The following is a 17,765-nucleotide window of genomic DNA, read 5'->3' as shown; positions in this document are numbered from 1 at the left end:
AGATCAAGTCCATTTTGACATATTTCTTTAAATGCAATTAGTTTTATGGGAAAGGAAATAACTAAACCCCATTCTCTGGTGAGAACGAGTGATTGGCGCCTCCCCATCCCAGTAGATAGGAGGAGTGGAATGACAGACGATCTGAAGTAGAGGGGCGGTGATGGTGCATGTGAACACTCTTCCTTCTTCCCCCCCATAGCTCTCAGCTGTTGAATCATTACTACAATGATTCATTTGAAATGGTATTGACAGGGTAAAGCCCCTGGTGTTGAAAATGGTATTGACAGGGTAAAGCCCCTAGTGTTGGGAATGGTATTGACAGGGTAAAGCCCCTGGTGTTGGAAATGGTATTGACAGGGTAAAGCCCCTGGTGTTGGGAATGGTATTGACAGGGTAAAGCCCCTGGTGTTGGGAATGGTATTGACAGGGTAAAGCCCCTGGTGTTGGGAATGGTATTGACAGGGTAAAGCCCCTGGTGTTGGAAATGGTATTGACAGGGTAAAGCCCCTGGTGTTGGGAATGGTATTGACAGGGTAAAGCCCCTGGTGTTGGGAATGGTATTGACAGGGTAAAGCCCCTGGTGTTGGAAATGGTATTGACAGGGTAAAGCCCCTGGTGTTGGGAATGGTATTGACAGGGTAAAGCCCCTGGTGTTGGGAATGGTATTGACAGGGTAAAGCCCCAGGTGTTGGGAATGGTATTGACAAGGTAAAGCCCCTGGTGTTGGGAATGGTATTGACAGGGTAAAGCCCCTGGTGTTGGGAATGGTATTGACAGGGTAAAGCCCCTGGTGTTGGGAATGGTATTGACAGGGTAAAGCCCCTGGTGTTGGGAATGGTATTGACAGGGTAAAGCCCCTGGTGTTGGGAATGGTATTGACAGGGTAAAGCCCCGGGTGTTGGAAATGGTATTGACAGGGTAAAGCCCCTGGTGTTGGGAATGGTATTGACAGGGTAAAGCCCCTGGTGTTGGGAATGGTATTGACAGGGTAAAGCCCCAGGTGTTGGGAATGGTATTGACAGGGTAAAGCCCCTGGTGTTGGGAATGGTATTGACAGGGTAAAGCCCCTGGTGTTGGGAATGGTATTGACAGGGTAAAGCCCCTGTGTTGGGAATGGTATTGACAGGGTAAAGCCCCAGGTGTTGGGAATGGTATTGACAGGGTAAAGCCCCTGGTGTTGGGAATGGTATTGACAGGGTAAAGCCCCTGGTGTTGGGAATGGTATTGACAGGGTAAAGCCCCTGGTGTTGGGAATGGTATTGACAGGGTAAAGCCCCTGGTGTTGGAAATGGTATTGACAGGGTAAAGCCCCTGGTGTTGGGAATGGTATTGACAGGGTAAAGCCCCTGGTGTTGGGAATGGTATTGACAGGGTAAAGCCCCTGTGTTGGGAATGGTATTGACAGGGTAAAGCCCCAGGTGTTGGGAATGGTATTGACAGGGTAAAGCCCCTGGTGTTGGGAATGGTATTGACAAGGTAAAGCCCCTGGTGTTGGGAATGGTATTGACAGGGTAAAGCCCCTGGTGTTGGGAATGGTATTGACAGGGTAAAGCCCCTGTGTTGGGAATGGTATTGACAGGGTAAAGCCCCAGGTGTTGGGAATGGTATTGACAGGGTAAAGCCCCTGGTGTTGGGAATGGTATTGACAGGGTAAAGCCCCTGGTGTTGGGAATGGTATTGACAGGGTAAAGCCCCTGGTGTTGGGAATGGTATTGACAGGGTAAAGCCCCTGGTGTTGGGAATGGTATTGACAGGGTAAAGCCCCTGGTGTTGGGAATGGTATTGACAGGGTAAAGCCCCTGTGTTGGGAATGGTATTGACAGGGTAAAGCCCCTGGTGTTGGGAATGGTATTGACAGGGTAAAGCCCCTGGTGTTGGGAATGGTATTGACAGGGTAAAGCCCCTGGAGTTTTCAGTTTTCTGTATTGTGTTTCTGTTGGGAGTCTTGTATAAGCCAGGTTTGGGGAAATGAAAGGGAGTCAGAAGAGCCTAAATCAATTGAAATGAAGATGAGAATAGAACATGATGAACTTGTCGTTAGAAAGTCTTGAGGTCACAGAATTTGTGCACAATGTTACAGTAATTATAATTCAATTCCAGATTTGAAAGAATTATCTTAATATTTAGCCTACCACCACTTAGGCTAATAGACTATGTTGCCTTGCTATCCTGAAAGGCCCTGTGTGAATAGTTCATCATTCTGTGATTGTTTACAGCCAAACCTTCTAGGTTTGACCTGAACCATAATCTCCCAGAATTCGGCATTTTGAGAGATTTTTTTAATGATGGTAGGAGGAATTATACATGAAATCTTTGAGAATTTTTAGAATCTGGAAACCCTATGATTCGTGTTTCCTGAGGGGTGTGTGTGGATTCAGTCTCCTGTTTCCTGAGGGGTGTGTGTGGATTCAGTCTCCTGTTTCCTGAGAGGTGTGTGGGTTCAGTCTCCTGTTTCCTGAGAGGTGTGTGGTTTCAGTCTCCTGTTTCCTGAGGGGTGTGTGTGGATTCAGTCTCCTGTTTCCTGAGAGGTGTGTGGGTTCCGTCTCCTGTTTCCTGAGAGGTGTGTGGTTTCAGTTTCCTGAGGGGTGTGTGGGGATTCAGTCTCCTGTTTCCTGAGAGGTGTGTGGGTTCAGTCTCCTGTTTCCTGAGAGGTGTGTGGTTTCAGTCTCCTGTTTCCTGAGGGGTGTGTGGGGGTTCAGTCTCCTGTTTCCTGAGGGGTGTGTGGTTTCAGTCTCCTGTTTCCTGAGGGGTGTGTGTGGGTTCAGTCTCCTGTTTCCTGAGGGGTGTGTGGTTTCAGTGTCCTGTTTCCTGAGGGGTGTGTGTGGTTTCAGTCTCATGTTTCCTGAGGGGTGTGTGTGGATTCAGTCTCCTGTTTCCTGAGGGGTGTGTGGTTTCAGTCTCCTGTTTCCTGAGGGGTGTGTGTGGATTCAGTCTCCTGTTTCCTGAGGGGTGTGTGTGGATTCAGTCTCCTGTTTCCTGAGAGGTGTGTGGGTTCAGTCTCCTGTTTCCTGAGAGGTGTGTGGTTTCAGTCTCCTGTTTCCTGAGGGGTGTGTGTGGATTCAGTCTCCTGTTTCCTGAGAGGTGTGTGGGTTCAGTCTCCTGTTTCCTGAGAGGTGTGTGGTTTCAGTCTCCTGTTTCCTGAGGGGTGTGTGGGGATTCAGTCTCCTGTTTCCTGAGAGGTGTGTGGGTTCAGTCTCCTGTTTCCTGAGAGGTGTGTGGTTTCAGTCTCCTGTTTCCTGAGGGGTGTGTGGGGGTTCAGTCTCCTGTTTCCTGAGGGGTGTGTGGTTTCAGTCTCCTGTTTCCTGAGGGGTGTGTGTGGGTTCAGTCTCCTGTTTCCTGAGGGGTGTGTGGTTTCAGTGTCCTGTTTCCTGAGGGGTGTGTGTGGTTTCAGTCTCATGTTTCCTGAGGGGTGTGTGTGGATTCAGTCTCCTGTTTCCTGAGGGGTGTGTGGTTTCAGTCTCCTGTTTCCTGAGGGGTGTGTGTGGATTCAGTCTCCTGTTTCCTGAGGGGTGTGTGTGGATTCAGTCTCCTGTTTCCTGAGAGGTGTGTGATTTCAGTCTCATGTTTCCTGAGGGGTGTGTGTGGATTCAGTCTCCTGTTTCCTGAGGGGTGTGTGTGGATTCAGTCTCCTGTTTCCTGAGAGGTGTGTGGGTTCAGTCTCCTGTTTCCTGAGAGGTGTGTGGTTTCAGTCTCCTGTTTCCTGAGGGGTGTGTGTGGATTCAGTCTCCTGTTTCCTGAGAGGTGTGTGGGTTCAGTCTCCTGTTTCCTGAGAGGTGTGTGGTTTCAGTCTCCTGTTTCCTGAGGGGTGTGTGGGGATTCAGTCTCCTGTTTCCTGAGAGGTGTGTGGGTTCAGTCTCCTGTTTCCTGAGAGGTGTGTGGTTTCAGTCTCCTGTTTCCTGAGGGGTGTGTGGGGGTTCAGTCTCCTGTTTCCTGAGGGGTGTGTGGTTTCAGTCTCCTGTTTCCTGAGGGGTGTGTGTGGGTTCAGTCTCCTGTTTCCTGAGGGGTGTGTGGTTTCAGTGTCCTGTTTCCTGAGGGGTGTGTGTGGTTTCAGTCTCATGTTTCCCGAGGGGTGTGTGTGGATTCAGTCTCCTGTTTCCTGAGGGGTGTGTGGTTTCAGTCTCCTGTTTCCTGAGGGGTGTGTGTGGATTCAGTCTCCTGTTTCCTGAGGGGTGTGTGTGGATTCAGTCTCCTGTTTCCTGAGAGGTGTGTGGGTTCAGTCTCCTGTTTCCTGAGAGGTGTGTGGTTTCAGTCTCCTGTTTCCTGAGGGGTGTGTGTGGATTCAGTCTCCTGTTTCCTGAGAGGTGTGTGGGTTCAGTCTCCTGTTTCCTGAGAGGTGTGTGGTTTCAGTCTCCTGTTTCCTGAGGGGTGTGTGGGGATTCAGTCTCCTGTTTCCTGAGAGGTGTGTGGGTTCAGTCTCCTGTTTCCTGAGAGGTGTGTGGTTTCAGTCTCCTGTTTCCTGAGGGGTGTGTGGGGGTTCAGTCTCCTGTTTCCTGAGGGGTGTGTGGTTTCAGTCTCCTGTTTCCTGAGGGGTGTGTGTGGGTTCAGTCTCCTGTTTCCTGAGGGGTGTGTGGTTTCAGTGTCCTGTTTCCTGAGGGGTGTGTGTGGTTTCAGTGTCCTGTTTCCTGAGGGGTGTGTGTGGATTCAGTCTCCTGTTTCCTGAGGGGTGTGTGGTTTCAGTCTCCTGTTTCCTGAGGGGTGTGTGTGGATTCAGTCTCCTGTTTCCTGAGGGGTGTGTGTGGATTCAGTCTCCTGTTTCCTGAGAGGTGTGTGATTTCAGTCTCATGTTTCCTGAGGGGTGTGTGTGGATTCAGTCTCCTGTTTCCTGAGGGGTGTGTGTGGATTCAGTCTCCTGTTTCCTGAGAGGTGTGTGGGTTCAGTCTCCTGTTTAATGAGAGGTGTGTGGTTTCAGTCTCCTGTTTCCTGAGGGGTGTGTGTGGATTCAGTCTCCTGTTTCCTGAGAGGTGTGTGGGTTCAGTCTCCTGTTTCCTGAGAGGTGTGTGGTTTCAGTCTCCTGTTTCCTGAGGGGTGTGTGGGGGTTCGGTCTCCTGTTTCCTGAGGGGTGTGTGGGGGTTCAGTCTCCTGTTTCCTGAGGGGTGTGTGTGGGTTCAGTCTCATGTTTCCTGAGAGGTGTGTGTGTGGATTCAGTATCCTGTTTCCTGAGGGGTGTGTGGTTTCAGTCTCATGTTTCCTGAGGGGTGTGTGTGGGTTCAGTCTCCTGTTTCCTGAGGGGTGTGTGGTTTCAGTGTCCTGTTTCCTGAGGGGTGTGTGTGGTTTCAGTCTCATGTTTCCTGAGGGGTGTGTGTGGATTCAGTCTCCTGTTTCCTGAGGGGTGTGTGGTTTCAGTCTCCTTTTTCCTGAGGGATGTGTGTGGATTCAGTCTCCTGTTTCCTGAGGGGTGTGTGTGGATTCAGTCTCCTGTTTCCTGAGAGGTGTGTGATTTCAGTCTCATGTTTCCTGAGGGGTGTGTGTGGATTCAGTCTCCTGTTTCCTGAGGGGTGTGTGTGGATTCAGTCTCCTGTTTCCTGAGAGGTGTGTGGGTTCAGTCTCCTGTTTCCTGAGAGGTGTGTGGTTTCAGTCTCCTGTTTCCTGAGGGGTGTGTGTGGATTCAGTCTCCTGTTTCCTGAGAGGTGTGTGGGTTCAGTCTCCTGTTTCCTGAGAGGTGTGTGGTTTCAGTCTCCTGTTTCCTGAGGGGTGTGTGGGGGTTCGGTCTCCTGTTTCCTGAGGGGTGTGTGGGGGTTCAGTCTCCTGTTTCCTGAGGGGTGTGTGTGGGTTCAGTCTCATGTTTCCTGAGAGGTGTGTGTGTGGATTCAGTATCCTGTTTCCTGAGGGGTGTGTGGTTTCAGTCTCATGTTTCCTGAGGGGTGTGTGTGGGTTCAGTCTCCTGTTTCCTGAGGGGTGTGTGGTTTCAGTGTCCTGTTTCCTGAGGGGTGTGTGTGGATTCAGTCTCCTGTTTCCTGAGAGGTGTGTGGGTTCAGTCTCCTGTTTCCTGAGGGGTGTGTGGGGGTTCAGTCTCATGTTTCCTGAGGGGTGTGTGGTGGTTCAGTCTCCTGTTTCCTGAGGGGTGTGTGTGGGTTCAGTATCCTGTTTCCTGAGGGGTGTGTGTGGGTTCAGTATCCTGTTTCCTGAGGGGTGTGTGTGGTTTCAGTCTCATGTTTCCTGAGGGGTGTGTGTGGGTTCAGTCTCCTGTTTCCTGAGGGGTGTGTGTGGATTCAGTCTCCTGTTTCCTGAGAGGTGTGTGGGTTCAGTCTCCTGTTTCCTGAGGGGTGTGTGGGGGTTCAGTCTCATGTTTCCTGAGGGGTGTGTGGTGGTTCAGTCTCCTGTTTCCTGAGGGGTGTGTGTGGGTTCAGTATCCTGTTTCCTGAGGGGTGTGTGTGGGTTCAGTATCCTGTTTCCTGAGGGGTGTGTGTGGTTTCAGTCTCATGTTTCCTGAGGGGTGTGTGTGGGTTCAGTCTCCTGTTTCCTGAGGGGTGTGTGGTTTCAGTGTCCTGTTTCCTGAGGGGTGTGTGGTTTCAGTGTCCTGTTTCCTGAGGGGTGTGTGGTTTCAGTGTCCTGTTTCCTGAGGGGTGTGTGGTTTCAGTGTCCTTTTTCCTGAGTTGTGTGTGTGTGTGTGTGTGTGTGTGTGTGTGTGTGTGTTCAGTCTCATATTTCCTGAGTTGTGTGTGGGTTCAGTCTTGGGTGACTCAGGCCATGACTCAGGCCCTGACTGGAACTGTTTGTTGCTAAATGGAACCGGCCAGCTTCATAAGCCTATGTTAGTTATAGGAGTGAGTCAGTAACCATCAGACTAGCTTTGCCCTTTCAGACCGCAGGTTAGCGTTTCTTGTCACAAATCTTGTTTTGGAGGTAGCTCTGCAGTGGTCACTAGCTGGCAGTCACAAAGTCATGACATCTGATTTTAAACCTAACCTTAACCCTAACATTTAACCACACTGCTAACCCTAACCTTAAATTAAGACCAAAAAGCTATTTTTACAATGTAGCCAATTTTGACTTTGTAGCTGGCCTATCTAAGAGGAAAACGCTTAGTTCTGCCTACAGGACAAGACTCATGACAATAAACGTCAACCTGCTTTCAGAGCAGGGAATCCAAGCCAAGGGAAAACACTTGATTCAAACCCTTATAAACTGTCACAAAGCTGTCTCCTCAGCTAGCCTGTAGACTTGCGGTTTGTGTCAAGTCGTTTGGCCTAATCTTTTGAGAGGGATCGTGACAGTTTATGGCTTGGCTAATACCAGTAGAGAGGTCTAGTGAATAAGAGGTGGTCAGTTTTACTGACTAAAAAGGGTGTGCTATTATTTAACTTCCTCAGTTTCATAACAGATGTGTGTGTGTGTTTAATGCATGTGCGTGAATGTGCAAGCTATATGTGTGCTGTTGTCATGGTGACACAGTTACATCAGTGCCTGTGCCTCCCTCTCGTGAATTATTATTATTTTTTGTACTTTTTACCCCTTTTTCCTCCCCAATTTGGTGATATCCAATTGGTAGTTACAGTCTTGTCCCATCGCTGCAACTCCCCTACGGACTCGGGAGAGGCGAAGGTAGAGAGCCGTGCATCCTCCGAAACACGACCCTGCCAAGCTGCACTGCATCTTGACACACTGTTCGCTTAACCCGGAAGCCAGCCGCACCAATGTGAACTCCAGTCTTTTTTTTATTGTATCACACCTCGCTCCTCTCACCTTTCACTTGTTTTTCACCACACCTGAACCACCACCTGCCCACCGTGTCCCATGGTGGCCCCAAAGCATCATGGGAGCCAAGGCCTCACCCACCAGGTGCCACCGACTCAACCTCATCTGCTGCCATGGTGACCAGTGAGCTGAGTCAGTAATTGGTTGTCCACCCGGGGGTGGAGGTCTGGGGGGACTACAGGCTTGAAGCTCTCTGCTGCCTGGCACTCTTGTTTGTCCCTCCATCTGGTTCCGCCAGGGCCTCAACACGGCTGTGGGAGCGGTGTTAATTTTGTCAACAATAACTATGACGAGAAATACTCGTCAACAACCTATTTTTCCATGCTAAAACTATGACGATAACAAGATGACATGCCCCGGGAAAAAACGATCTTACAAATTACTTTAGATTTTAGTCGACGAAAATGTGACGAGACGAGAATTCCACATGAGACTAATGGACAGTTAATTTCACGTGAACCTTTTTATCCATGTTGTCCAATCAGAAGCATGCATGCAGAATATTTCATGCAATCCTCTCATTGGCAGAATGGACATCTTTCAGTTGCACGGTCTGATTGAGCTTTTCTGGGCAGCTCTCCCACACAGCTCCCAGGAGGTCACTTCAGTCACTCGTCAATCTTTTGTACTGATGCGAAGGCAGGACACTAGACCTCTAAATAACCTCAACTAGAAACAATGTTTACTCTCTCTCTTACTTTCATGTAGGCTATTTTTTATTTGATCACATCAGAAAGTCTATTTTCCAGTGCGCACTGTTATTCATTCGTCTGTTGCCGCTCTCGCTCCACAGTTGCTTTTTTCCTATGAGAAATTTTCACTATTATGAGTACAGTAATACTTCAGGCATTTTTGTAAAGCTCAAATTATCCCGTTTTCAAGGAAACCACTTATTTACCCCCTTGAGGGTTATGATGGGGAGAAAATCTGAGCTGTAAATTGTTTAATCTGTAGCCAATGCTTTATAGCCTATATGCTTATTTACGGCTGACATTGGTTACAATCTGCCACAATGTTGCCAGCTAAGGTATACCAGGAGATAGTAGGCCTAGTTGGACAACGCTATCTGAATGTGCACATGATGGAAGTTAGAGGTAGCCTAAATATTCATTATTTAATAGAAAAAATGCACTCAGTATTATGTGACTAAAATGGCTGTGACTAAATCTAGACAACAATTCTCCAAAGTTTTAGTTGACTGAATAACTAAAACTAAAGAAGGATGAAATGGCTAAAATGTAACTAAGACTAAAAGACATGTTAAAACTAAGACTTAAACTAAACCTAAAATAGCTGACAAAATGAGCACTGTCAGAGAGCACCATGGCTGGGTATGACTCTCCTCGGTCAACCAAAAACCCAGGCCCCAGCCTGCTCTGTTGTTGTCCGGCCTAGTTGCTAGTCTGAGCTCTCCTGGGCCCCGGTGTTACTCATTTTCTCTCTCTCTCTCGCTCTCTCTCGCTCTCTCTCGCTCTCTCTCGCTCTCTCTCTCTCTCCACTTTCTTGCTTTCTTCCCATCTCTCTCTCTCTCTGCACCTCTCTCTCTTGTTGTACCCCTCCACGTTTCATTTTCCCTCACTTCTTGCTCGATCACATAGCTCTCTCTCACTCCACCACTATTTATCTCTTTTTCCTTTTTTTGCTCTGTCCGCTCGCTATTCCTTCTTTCTCTTCCTCTCACTTCTCTCTCCCTCCCCCTCTGTCTGTCTTTGTTAGTTTCCCCTTAGTCCCAGGGCCCTAATCCAGGGGTCCCCGACTCCCCGTGTTGGAGGGACACAGCTGAGAGAGAGAGAGAGAGAGGTGGCCAGGCAAAGCCCCTGCCTGCCAGCCTTCTCTCCCCCTCACCTCTTGCCCCATGCTGATCTGTGATTCCCCTGGCCTCCCTAGTATCCCCCACCCAGCCCCCTCTACCCGTTCCCCGCTGGTCCCCTTGGATCCTGCCGCTCGCTCCCCTTTCACTGTTGCCCATATGTTGGGGCAGCTTCCCCCCCCCCCCTCCCCCCAGGGCCCTGTTAACACTGCTCAGACACACACACACACACACACACACCCCTCCCTACCCTACCCACCTCTTCAACCAAACTCCCACCACACCACCGCCGGCTTCATTTGTTGCCATTGTGTTCTTTTCTTTTTCCCACTCTTCCATTTTTTTTATCCTCGCCGGTACAATCGTCTTTGATTGACCCGCTCCCCCTGTCAATGTCTCTCTCTCCTCTACTTCCTCTATCTCTCCTTCTCTCTCTCCTCTACTTCCTCTATCTCTCCTTCCCCTATCTCTCCTTCTCTCCCTCCTTTCTTTGTCCCCCTTTACACCTTAATAGATATTTTCCTTCACCTCCTTCTCTGCCCTCTGCCCTCATCTGTCTCTGATTTCTCCAGGCCATGCACTGTTATATGGTGTGGCGCAGTTAATAATTAGATTTATAGGCTCCTTTAGATGTATAAATGTTCTCTCTCTCTCCCTTCTCTCTCTCTCTCTCTCTCTCTCTCTCTCTGTTCTCTTTCTCTCTCCCCCAACAGGAAACTCTTCAGACAGTCCCCAAGTTCTGCTTCCCCTTCAGTGTGGACAGGTACGTTTGTTATAACACACACACACACACACACACACACACTCCCTCCCCTCTCGTCGTTTGTAATGCCGCACAGCCGGCAGTCGTGTTCTCCGGAAGCTTTTTGGAGAGTTTAAGGTCCTAGACCCCCATAACACACACACACACCACCCCTCTAGGGAAGTAATGTGTCTCTTCAGAGTGTGATTTACCAAACCCAGCTGGTGGCTAGGCCCAAGCTCTCTCCTGTCCCCCACTTGGTTGAGAGGGAGCTACTTTTAACTATTTTATTATGGCCTATCAAATGCCCCCCTTCCCCCCCCCCGTACAAAAGTACATTTTAGAATTTGTCTCAGTAAACTAATACTAAATTATACTATAGTTAATTTGTATCTCAGACTGACAACACATACAGTATGTGACTTAAAGATGAACTATGCAGAAATCACTCAACCATTTCCTGGTTGCTAAAATTCTAATAGTTTGCCTCATTTCTGTTTATGTGCCAAAATATCAAGTATAGTGTAGAGAAACATTGTACTATCTGAACCGCTGTGAAATACATTTAGAATAACCACAAAATATTGTATTTTCAAGAGTTTGAAGCTGGTGTACAAAACCCAAAGTAAAAGATGCAAAAACAAAACTCAAGACCGGGAAGCATAGAAAAGCGCACATAGAACTTATCTACCACTTCTTAGACTTGCTTTCAATAAAAATGACATCTATAACTAGTTGAATTTGGTTGGGTCACCCAAAAAGTGACATATTGCAGCTTTAACTACACAGCTACACAGTAGCTTGCCTTATTCCCTAGCTTGACAGTTATCACACCTACAACAAGAGAGGTGGTTTGGTTACTTGGAAACTGAATGTTCTCAGCTCTTACACATGCACAGTCTCCACACAATATGCTACAACCTGCATCATTACAGAGAGAACACTACTCTGGTGCTAGTGTAGTCCCTGAGTGCTATCACCATCTACAGGAGAGATGAGGAATCACACGCATGGTGACTGCAGTCACTCCAGTCAATAGCAACAGGAGTGACACATACAATGGAGGAGAAGGCAGGGAGGCAGCGAGTGGGAGGAAAACTGTGTGTGTGTTTGTGTGTGAAGCTGTTTGACATTTCCTCCCGCGTCCGTCTCTTTCTCTTAACACTGGCTCTACTTGCTCATGTTGAGAAATCCATGGGTCAGAAGTAGCTTCGCTATCATCTACGCACGCACACACACACACACAGCCCATTATTCCGACCTCTTGTCACACGAGAGAGAGAGAGAGAGAGGCTGCCCACTAGGCTTCTATAGTTAGCCATGTGACACGCTGACTCAGGGCAGTGTCTACTGGCCATGCCACACACCCACCCACACATCCACACAGCCACCCACACATCCACACAGCCACCCACACATCCACACAGCCACCCACACATCCACACAGCCACCCATACATCCACACAGCCACCGACACATCCACACAGCCACCCACACAGCCAGCCACACAGCCACCCACACATCCACACAGCCACCCACACATCCACCCACCCACCCACCCACCCATCCACACAGCCACACAGCCATCCACACAGCCACCCACACAGCCACCCACACATCCACACACCCACCCACACATCCACACAGCCATCCACACAGCCATCCACACACCCACCCACCCACATATCCACCCACACATCCACACAGCCATTCACTACTATGGGGTGGAGCACACAGTCAAGCTTACCGTATGCTTCCCAGTGGAAAACAGTTTGCGCATATACAGTGGGGCCCGAAATTATTGACACCCTTGATAAAATGTGTAATAATGAATGTATGAAGTTAATAATTTAAATACTGAGCTATATGTATGCAAAAAACACATTTGGGAAATGTAATTATTTTATACTAATACAATTGCTCAGAGAAAGAGGTTTTGCAATGCGTTTTTTCTCAAAAAGTTAGGGGTCAAAATTATTGACACCCCTAAAGATACTTATAAATAAAGTAGTCGAAAGTGTAGTATTTGGTCCCATATTCCTAGCACATAATGACTACAGCAAATCAAGCATGTGACTACAAACGTGGATGCGTTTGGAGTTTGTTTAGGTTGTGTTTCAGATTATTTTGTGCCCAATAGGTGATCTGGATAATCCTGAATGAGTTGTGAATAATGATGAGTGAGAAAGTTAGAGGGTCAAAGATCATACCCCCAAGACATGCTAACCTTCACCATTACCAATAACAGGGGAGGTTAGCATGTCTTGTGGGGGTATGATCTTTGACCCTCTAACTTTCTCACTCATCATTATTCACAATGCATTCAGGATTATCCATAATCGTGGTAGAATCCACATTAATATAGAAGTGTTTACAATAAAAGTGACTCCAAAATGACATAATACATTATTTCATTATAATGTGAAACACAACCGAAATGAACTGCAAATGCATCCATAAGCTTGATGTAGTCATTGCGTGCTAGAAATTTGGGACCAAATACAACTTTTTACTACTTCATTTATAAGAATTTTTATGGTTGTCAATCATTTTGACACCCCTACCTTTCGAGATGTTTTATTTTTTTTTGTTAAACAAAATCTTTCTCTGAGCAATTGTATTAGTATAAAATAATATAATTTCCCAATTTTTTGAGCATATAATATAGCTCAGTATTTTAATAATTTACTTTATACAGTCAATAATGCTTCATTTTTTATGAATTAGTAAACATTTCTAAAAACCTCTTCGCTTTGCCATTATGGGGTATTGTGTGTAGATTGATGAGGGAAAAAAATATTAAATCCATCTTAGAATAAGACTGTAACGTAATAAAATGTGAAAAAAGTCAAGGGGTCTGAATACTTTCCGAATGCACTCTATGTTGGTGCATACGACGTCTCAAGGAAGACAAACATTAATATTGCCGCTTCTTTCTAGTTATTCAAGCAAATTTTGAAAATATTTTTAGTTATTTATTATTTTACCCCTTTTTCTCCTCAATTTCGTGGTATCCAATTGGTAGTAGTTACTGACTTGTCTCATCGCTGCAACTCCCGTAGGGACTCGGGAGAGGCGAAGGTCGAGAGTCATGCATCCTCCGAAACACAACCCAACCAAGCCGCACTGTTTTTTGACACAACGCACATCCAACCTGGAAGCCAGCCGCACCAATGTGTCGGAGGAAACACCATACATCTAGCGACCTGGTCAGCGTGCACTGCGCCCGGCCCTCCACAGGAGTCGCTAGTGCGCGATGAAACAAGGATATCCCTGCCGGCCAAACCCTCCCTAACCCGGACGACTCTGGGCAAATTATGCGTCGCCCCATGAGCCTACCGGTCGCGGCCGGCTGCGGCAGAGCCTGGGCTCAAACTCAGAGTCTCTGGTGGCACAGCTAGCACTGCAATGCAGTGCCTTAGACCACTGCGCCACCCGGGAGGCCCCATTCAAGCTAATTTTTAAGGGAGTATGCAAGGCACAGACATTCACTTCACCTAGGAGCAAACCTAACCTACTATGCGGACGCCTTCAGCCAGCAACCCTCCTAAATGGACTGTTGCCCCTAGGTACTTTTACCTACGATGCTAATACTGATAATGATGATAACACTAGCAATAATAATGACACCTTTATACAGAAAGCACTTTAAAGGGCACGACTTTGTGTTAAACGAGAAGCCATGTCTGAAAATGCTTATTTCTTTCTCTCCTGCTCGAATTCCTTCTCTCTCTCTACCTCCCCTTCTTTCTAGGCCAGATTAATGTTGAAAGGACTTTTGATGTAAAAACTGCTTTATGGATAAATTTCATTGACTGGTTGCTTCCCATCCTCTCTGTGTGATGCAGTCTGTCGGTGAGCCAAGTGGGCCAGAACTTCACCTTCGTTCTGACGGACATCGAGAGCAAGCAGCGCTTCGGCTTCTGCCGCCTCTCCTCGGGGGCCCACAGCTGCTACTGCATCCTCAGGTGAGACCCCTTTGTGTGTGTGTGTGTGTGTGTGTGTGTGTGTGTGTGTGTGTGTTTGAGAGAGAGAGAGTTTCCTATATGCCCGGCGTACCACAAGGTACAGTGTCGGCACCATTGAACTTGGATTTTTACATTTTAGTCATTTAGCAAACGCTCTTATCCAGCGACTTACAGGAGCAATTAATACAACAGAGAATTGTGTGTTCGGGAGGGGGGCATCATAATGCATTACACATGTTGTTTTTAAATCAGTTGTTACTATTCTATAGTTAGATATCATCATAGCAGAGAAAAAGCAAAGGGAGAGAGATAGCCAAGTAGCATTGGAAAAAGTGGAGCTACAGGACAGGACAGGTTAGAACAGAACAGGTTATGACAGGACAGAACATGTTAGAACAGGACAGATTAGGACAGGGCATGTTAGGATGGGACATGTTAAAACAGAACAGGACAGAACATGTTAGAACAAGACAGATTAAGACAGGACATGTTAGGACAGGAGATGTTAGGAAAGGACGGGTTAGGACAGGTTAGGAAAGGACAGAACAGGACAGGTTCAGTTAGGACAGGACAAGCATTACAGAGGGTCCTATGGACTCTTAAATCTGAGTAGTGACTGTACCTTCACCAGTGGCTTTTCCCATTCTCTGTGGGCAGAAGTCAGGCCGTGTTCTCTGTTCATACACATACACACACACACACACACACACACACACACACACACACTCACTCTCTATTGCAAACATTCTCTCAAACACATACTGAATGCAAGATCACCCTACGTTCTACCAAGTCATCCTCTGTTGACCACCAATGGGCTCCTGAGTGGCGCAGTGGTCTAAGGCACTGCATCTTAGTGCTAGAGGTGTCACTACAGACACCCTGGTTAGAATCCAGGCTGTATCACAACCGGCGTGATTGGGAGTCCCATAGGGCGGCACTCAATTGGCCCAGCGTTGTCCGGGTTTGGCCGGTGTAGGCCGTCATTGTAAATAAGAATTTGTTCTCAACTGACTTACCTAGTTAAGTACATAGCGCATGATTCGCGGATGGCCATTTGGCCTGTGTCTTGGTGGGGGGTGGTGAGTCTAGAGGGAAGTGACCCTGTGTCTTGGTGGGGGGTGGTGAGTCTAGAGGGAAGAGATCCTGGGTCTTGGTGGTGGGTGGTGAGTCTAGAGGGAAGAGTTGGTGGGGGGTGGTGAGTCTAGAGGGAAGTGACCCTGTGTCTTGGTGGGGGGTGGTGAGTCTAGAGGGAAGTGACCCTGGGTCTTGGTGGGGGGTGGTGAGTCTAGAGGGAAGTGACCCTGGGTCTTGGTGGGGGGTGGTGAGTCTAGAGGGAAGTGACCCTGGGTCTTGGTGGGGGGTGGTGAGTCTAGAGGGAAGTGATCCTGGGTCTTGGTGGGGGGTGGTGAGTCTAGAGGGAAGTGATCCTGGGTCTTGGTGGGGGGTGGTGAGTCTAGAGGGAAGTGACCCTGGGTCTTGGTGGGGGGTGGTGAGTCTAGAGGGAAGTGATCCTGGGTCTTGGTGGGGGGTGGTGAGTCTAGAGGGAAGTGACCCTGGGTCTTGGTGGGGGGTGGTGAGTCTAGAGGGAAGAGATCCTGGGTCTTGGTGGTGGGTGGTGAGTCTAGAGGGAAGAGTTGGTGGGGGGTGGTGAGTCTAGAGGGAAGTGACCCTGGGTCTTGGTGGGGGGTGGTGAGTCTAGAGGGAAGTGACCCTGGGTCTTGGTGGGGGGTGGTGAGTCTAGAGGGAAGTGATCCTGGGTCTTGGTGGGGGGTGGTGAGTCTAGAGGGAAGTGACCCTGGGTCTTGGTGGGGGGTGGTGAGTCTAGAGGGAAGTGATCCTGGGTCTTGGTGGGGGGTGGTGAGTCTAGAGGGAAGTGACCCTGGGTCTTGGTGGGGGGTGGTGAGTCTAGAGGGAAGTGATCCTGGGTCTTGGTGGGGGGTGGTGAGTCTAGAGGGAAGAGTTGGTGGGGGGTGGTGAGTCTAGAGGGAAGTGACCTAGGGTCTTGGTGGGGGGTGGTGAGTCTAGAGGGAAGAGATCCTGGGTCTTGGTGGGGGGTGGTGAGTCTAGAGGGAAGTGACCCTGGGTCTTGGTGGGGGGTGGTGAGTCTAGAGGGAAGTGATCCTGGGTCTTGGTGGGGGGTGGTGAGTCTAGAGGGAAGTGATCCTGGGTCTTGGTGGGGGGTGGTGAGTCTAGAGGGAAGTAACAACACTTCAAGACCTGAGGATGTGGCCTGATTGTGCTAGTTTTATCGGTGTGTGTGTTTTAGTTATTATTATAATTTTTGGGGGGCTCATCCACCACCCCCCTCCCACCACCCCCTCTCTTCAGAAGACAAAAATAAACTTTGTTTTTACATCCTTTTCTTTTGTTCTTACATGTCCATTCTACACACATTTTACAGTAGTTAAATAGCAACAATAAAGTAATTTGGTACATTTCATATATAGTCGTGGCCAAAAGTTTTGAGAATGACACAAATATTAATTTCCACAAAGTTTGCTGCTTCAGTGTCTGTAGATATTTTTGTCAGATGTTACTATGGGATACTGAAGTATAATTACAAGCATTTCATAAGTGTCAAAGGCTTTTATACACAATTACATGAAGTTGATGCATAGAGTCAATATTTGCAGTGTTGACCCTTCTTTTTCAAGACCTCTGCAATCCGCCCTGACATGCTGTCAATTAACTTCTGGGCCACATCCTGACTGATGGCAGCCCATTCTTGCATAATCAATGCTTGGAGTTTGTTAGAATTTGTGGGGTTTTGTTTGTCCACCCGCCTCTTGAGGATAGACCACATGTTCTCAATGGAATTAAGGTCTGGGGAGTTTCCTGGCAATGGACCCAAAATATCGATGTTTTAGTCCCCGAACCACTTAGTTATCACTTTTGCCTTATGGCAAGGTGCTCCATCATGCTGGAAAAGGCATTGTTCGGCACCAAACTGTTCCTGGATGATTGGGAGAAGTTGCTCTCGGAGGATGCGTTGGTACCATTCTTTATTCATGGCTGTGTTCTTAGGCAAAATTGTGAGTGAGCCCACTCCCTTGGCTGAGAAGCAACCCCACACATGAATGGTCTCAGGATGCTTTACTGTTGGCATGACACAGGACTGATGGTAGCCCTCACATTGTCTTCTCCGGACAAGCTTTTTTCCGGATGCCCCAAACATTTGGAAAGGGGATTCATCAGAGAAAATGACTTTACCCCAGTCCTCAGCAGTCCAATTCCTGTACCTTTTGCAGAATATCAGTCTGTCCCTGATGTTTTTCCTGGAGAGAAGTGGCTTCTTTGCTGCCCTTCTTGACACCAGGTCATCCTCCAAAAGTCTTTGCCTCACTGTGCGTGCAGATGCACTCACACCTGCCTGCTGCCATTCCTGAGCAAGCTTTGTACTGGTGGTGCCCCGATCCTGCAGCTGAATAAACTTTAGGAGACGGTCCTGGCGCTTGCTGAGCTTTCTTGGGCGCCCTGAAGCCTTCTTCACAACAATTGAACCGCTCTCCTTGAAGGTCTTGATGATCCGATAAATTGTTGATTTAGG

The 17,765-nt window shown here is 48.1% G+C and overlaps 1 protein-coding gene across 5 annotated transcripts in view; it reads left to right on the top strand.

Moving 5' to 3' along the window:
• The window catches only part of dennd1a (DENN/MADD domain containing 1A), a 145,718-nt gene that overhangs the window by 52,099 nt on the left and 75,854 nt on the right, over positions 1-17,765 (top strand). For all 5 annotated transcript variants that reach the window (XM_029710252.1, XM_029710254.1, XM_029710251.1 and 2 more), the window contains exons 4-5: positions 10,219-10,268; positions 14,096-14,215. In XM_029710252.1, the coding sequence (XP_029566112.1) occupies positions 10,219-10,268; positions 14,096-14,215 (170 nt within the window). The remainder of the gene's footprint in view (positions 1-10,218; positions 10,269-14,095; positions 14,216-17,765) is intronic.

Source organism: Salmo trutta, chromosome 23, assembly GCF_901001165.1.
Source record: "Salmo trutta chromosome 23, fSalTru1.1, whole genome shotgun sequence".
In the NCBI taxonomy this organism is placed as follows: Eukaryota; Metazoa; Chordata; class Actinopteri; order Salmoniformes; family Salmonidae; genus Salmo; species Salmo trutta.
Note: the sequence above shows the minus strand (reverse complement) of the source record. Positions and strands in the feature narration are given on the sequence as shown.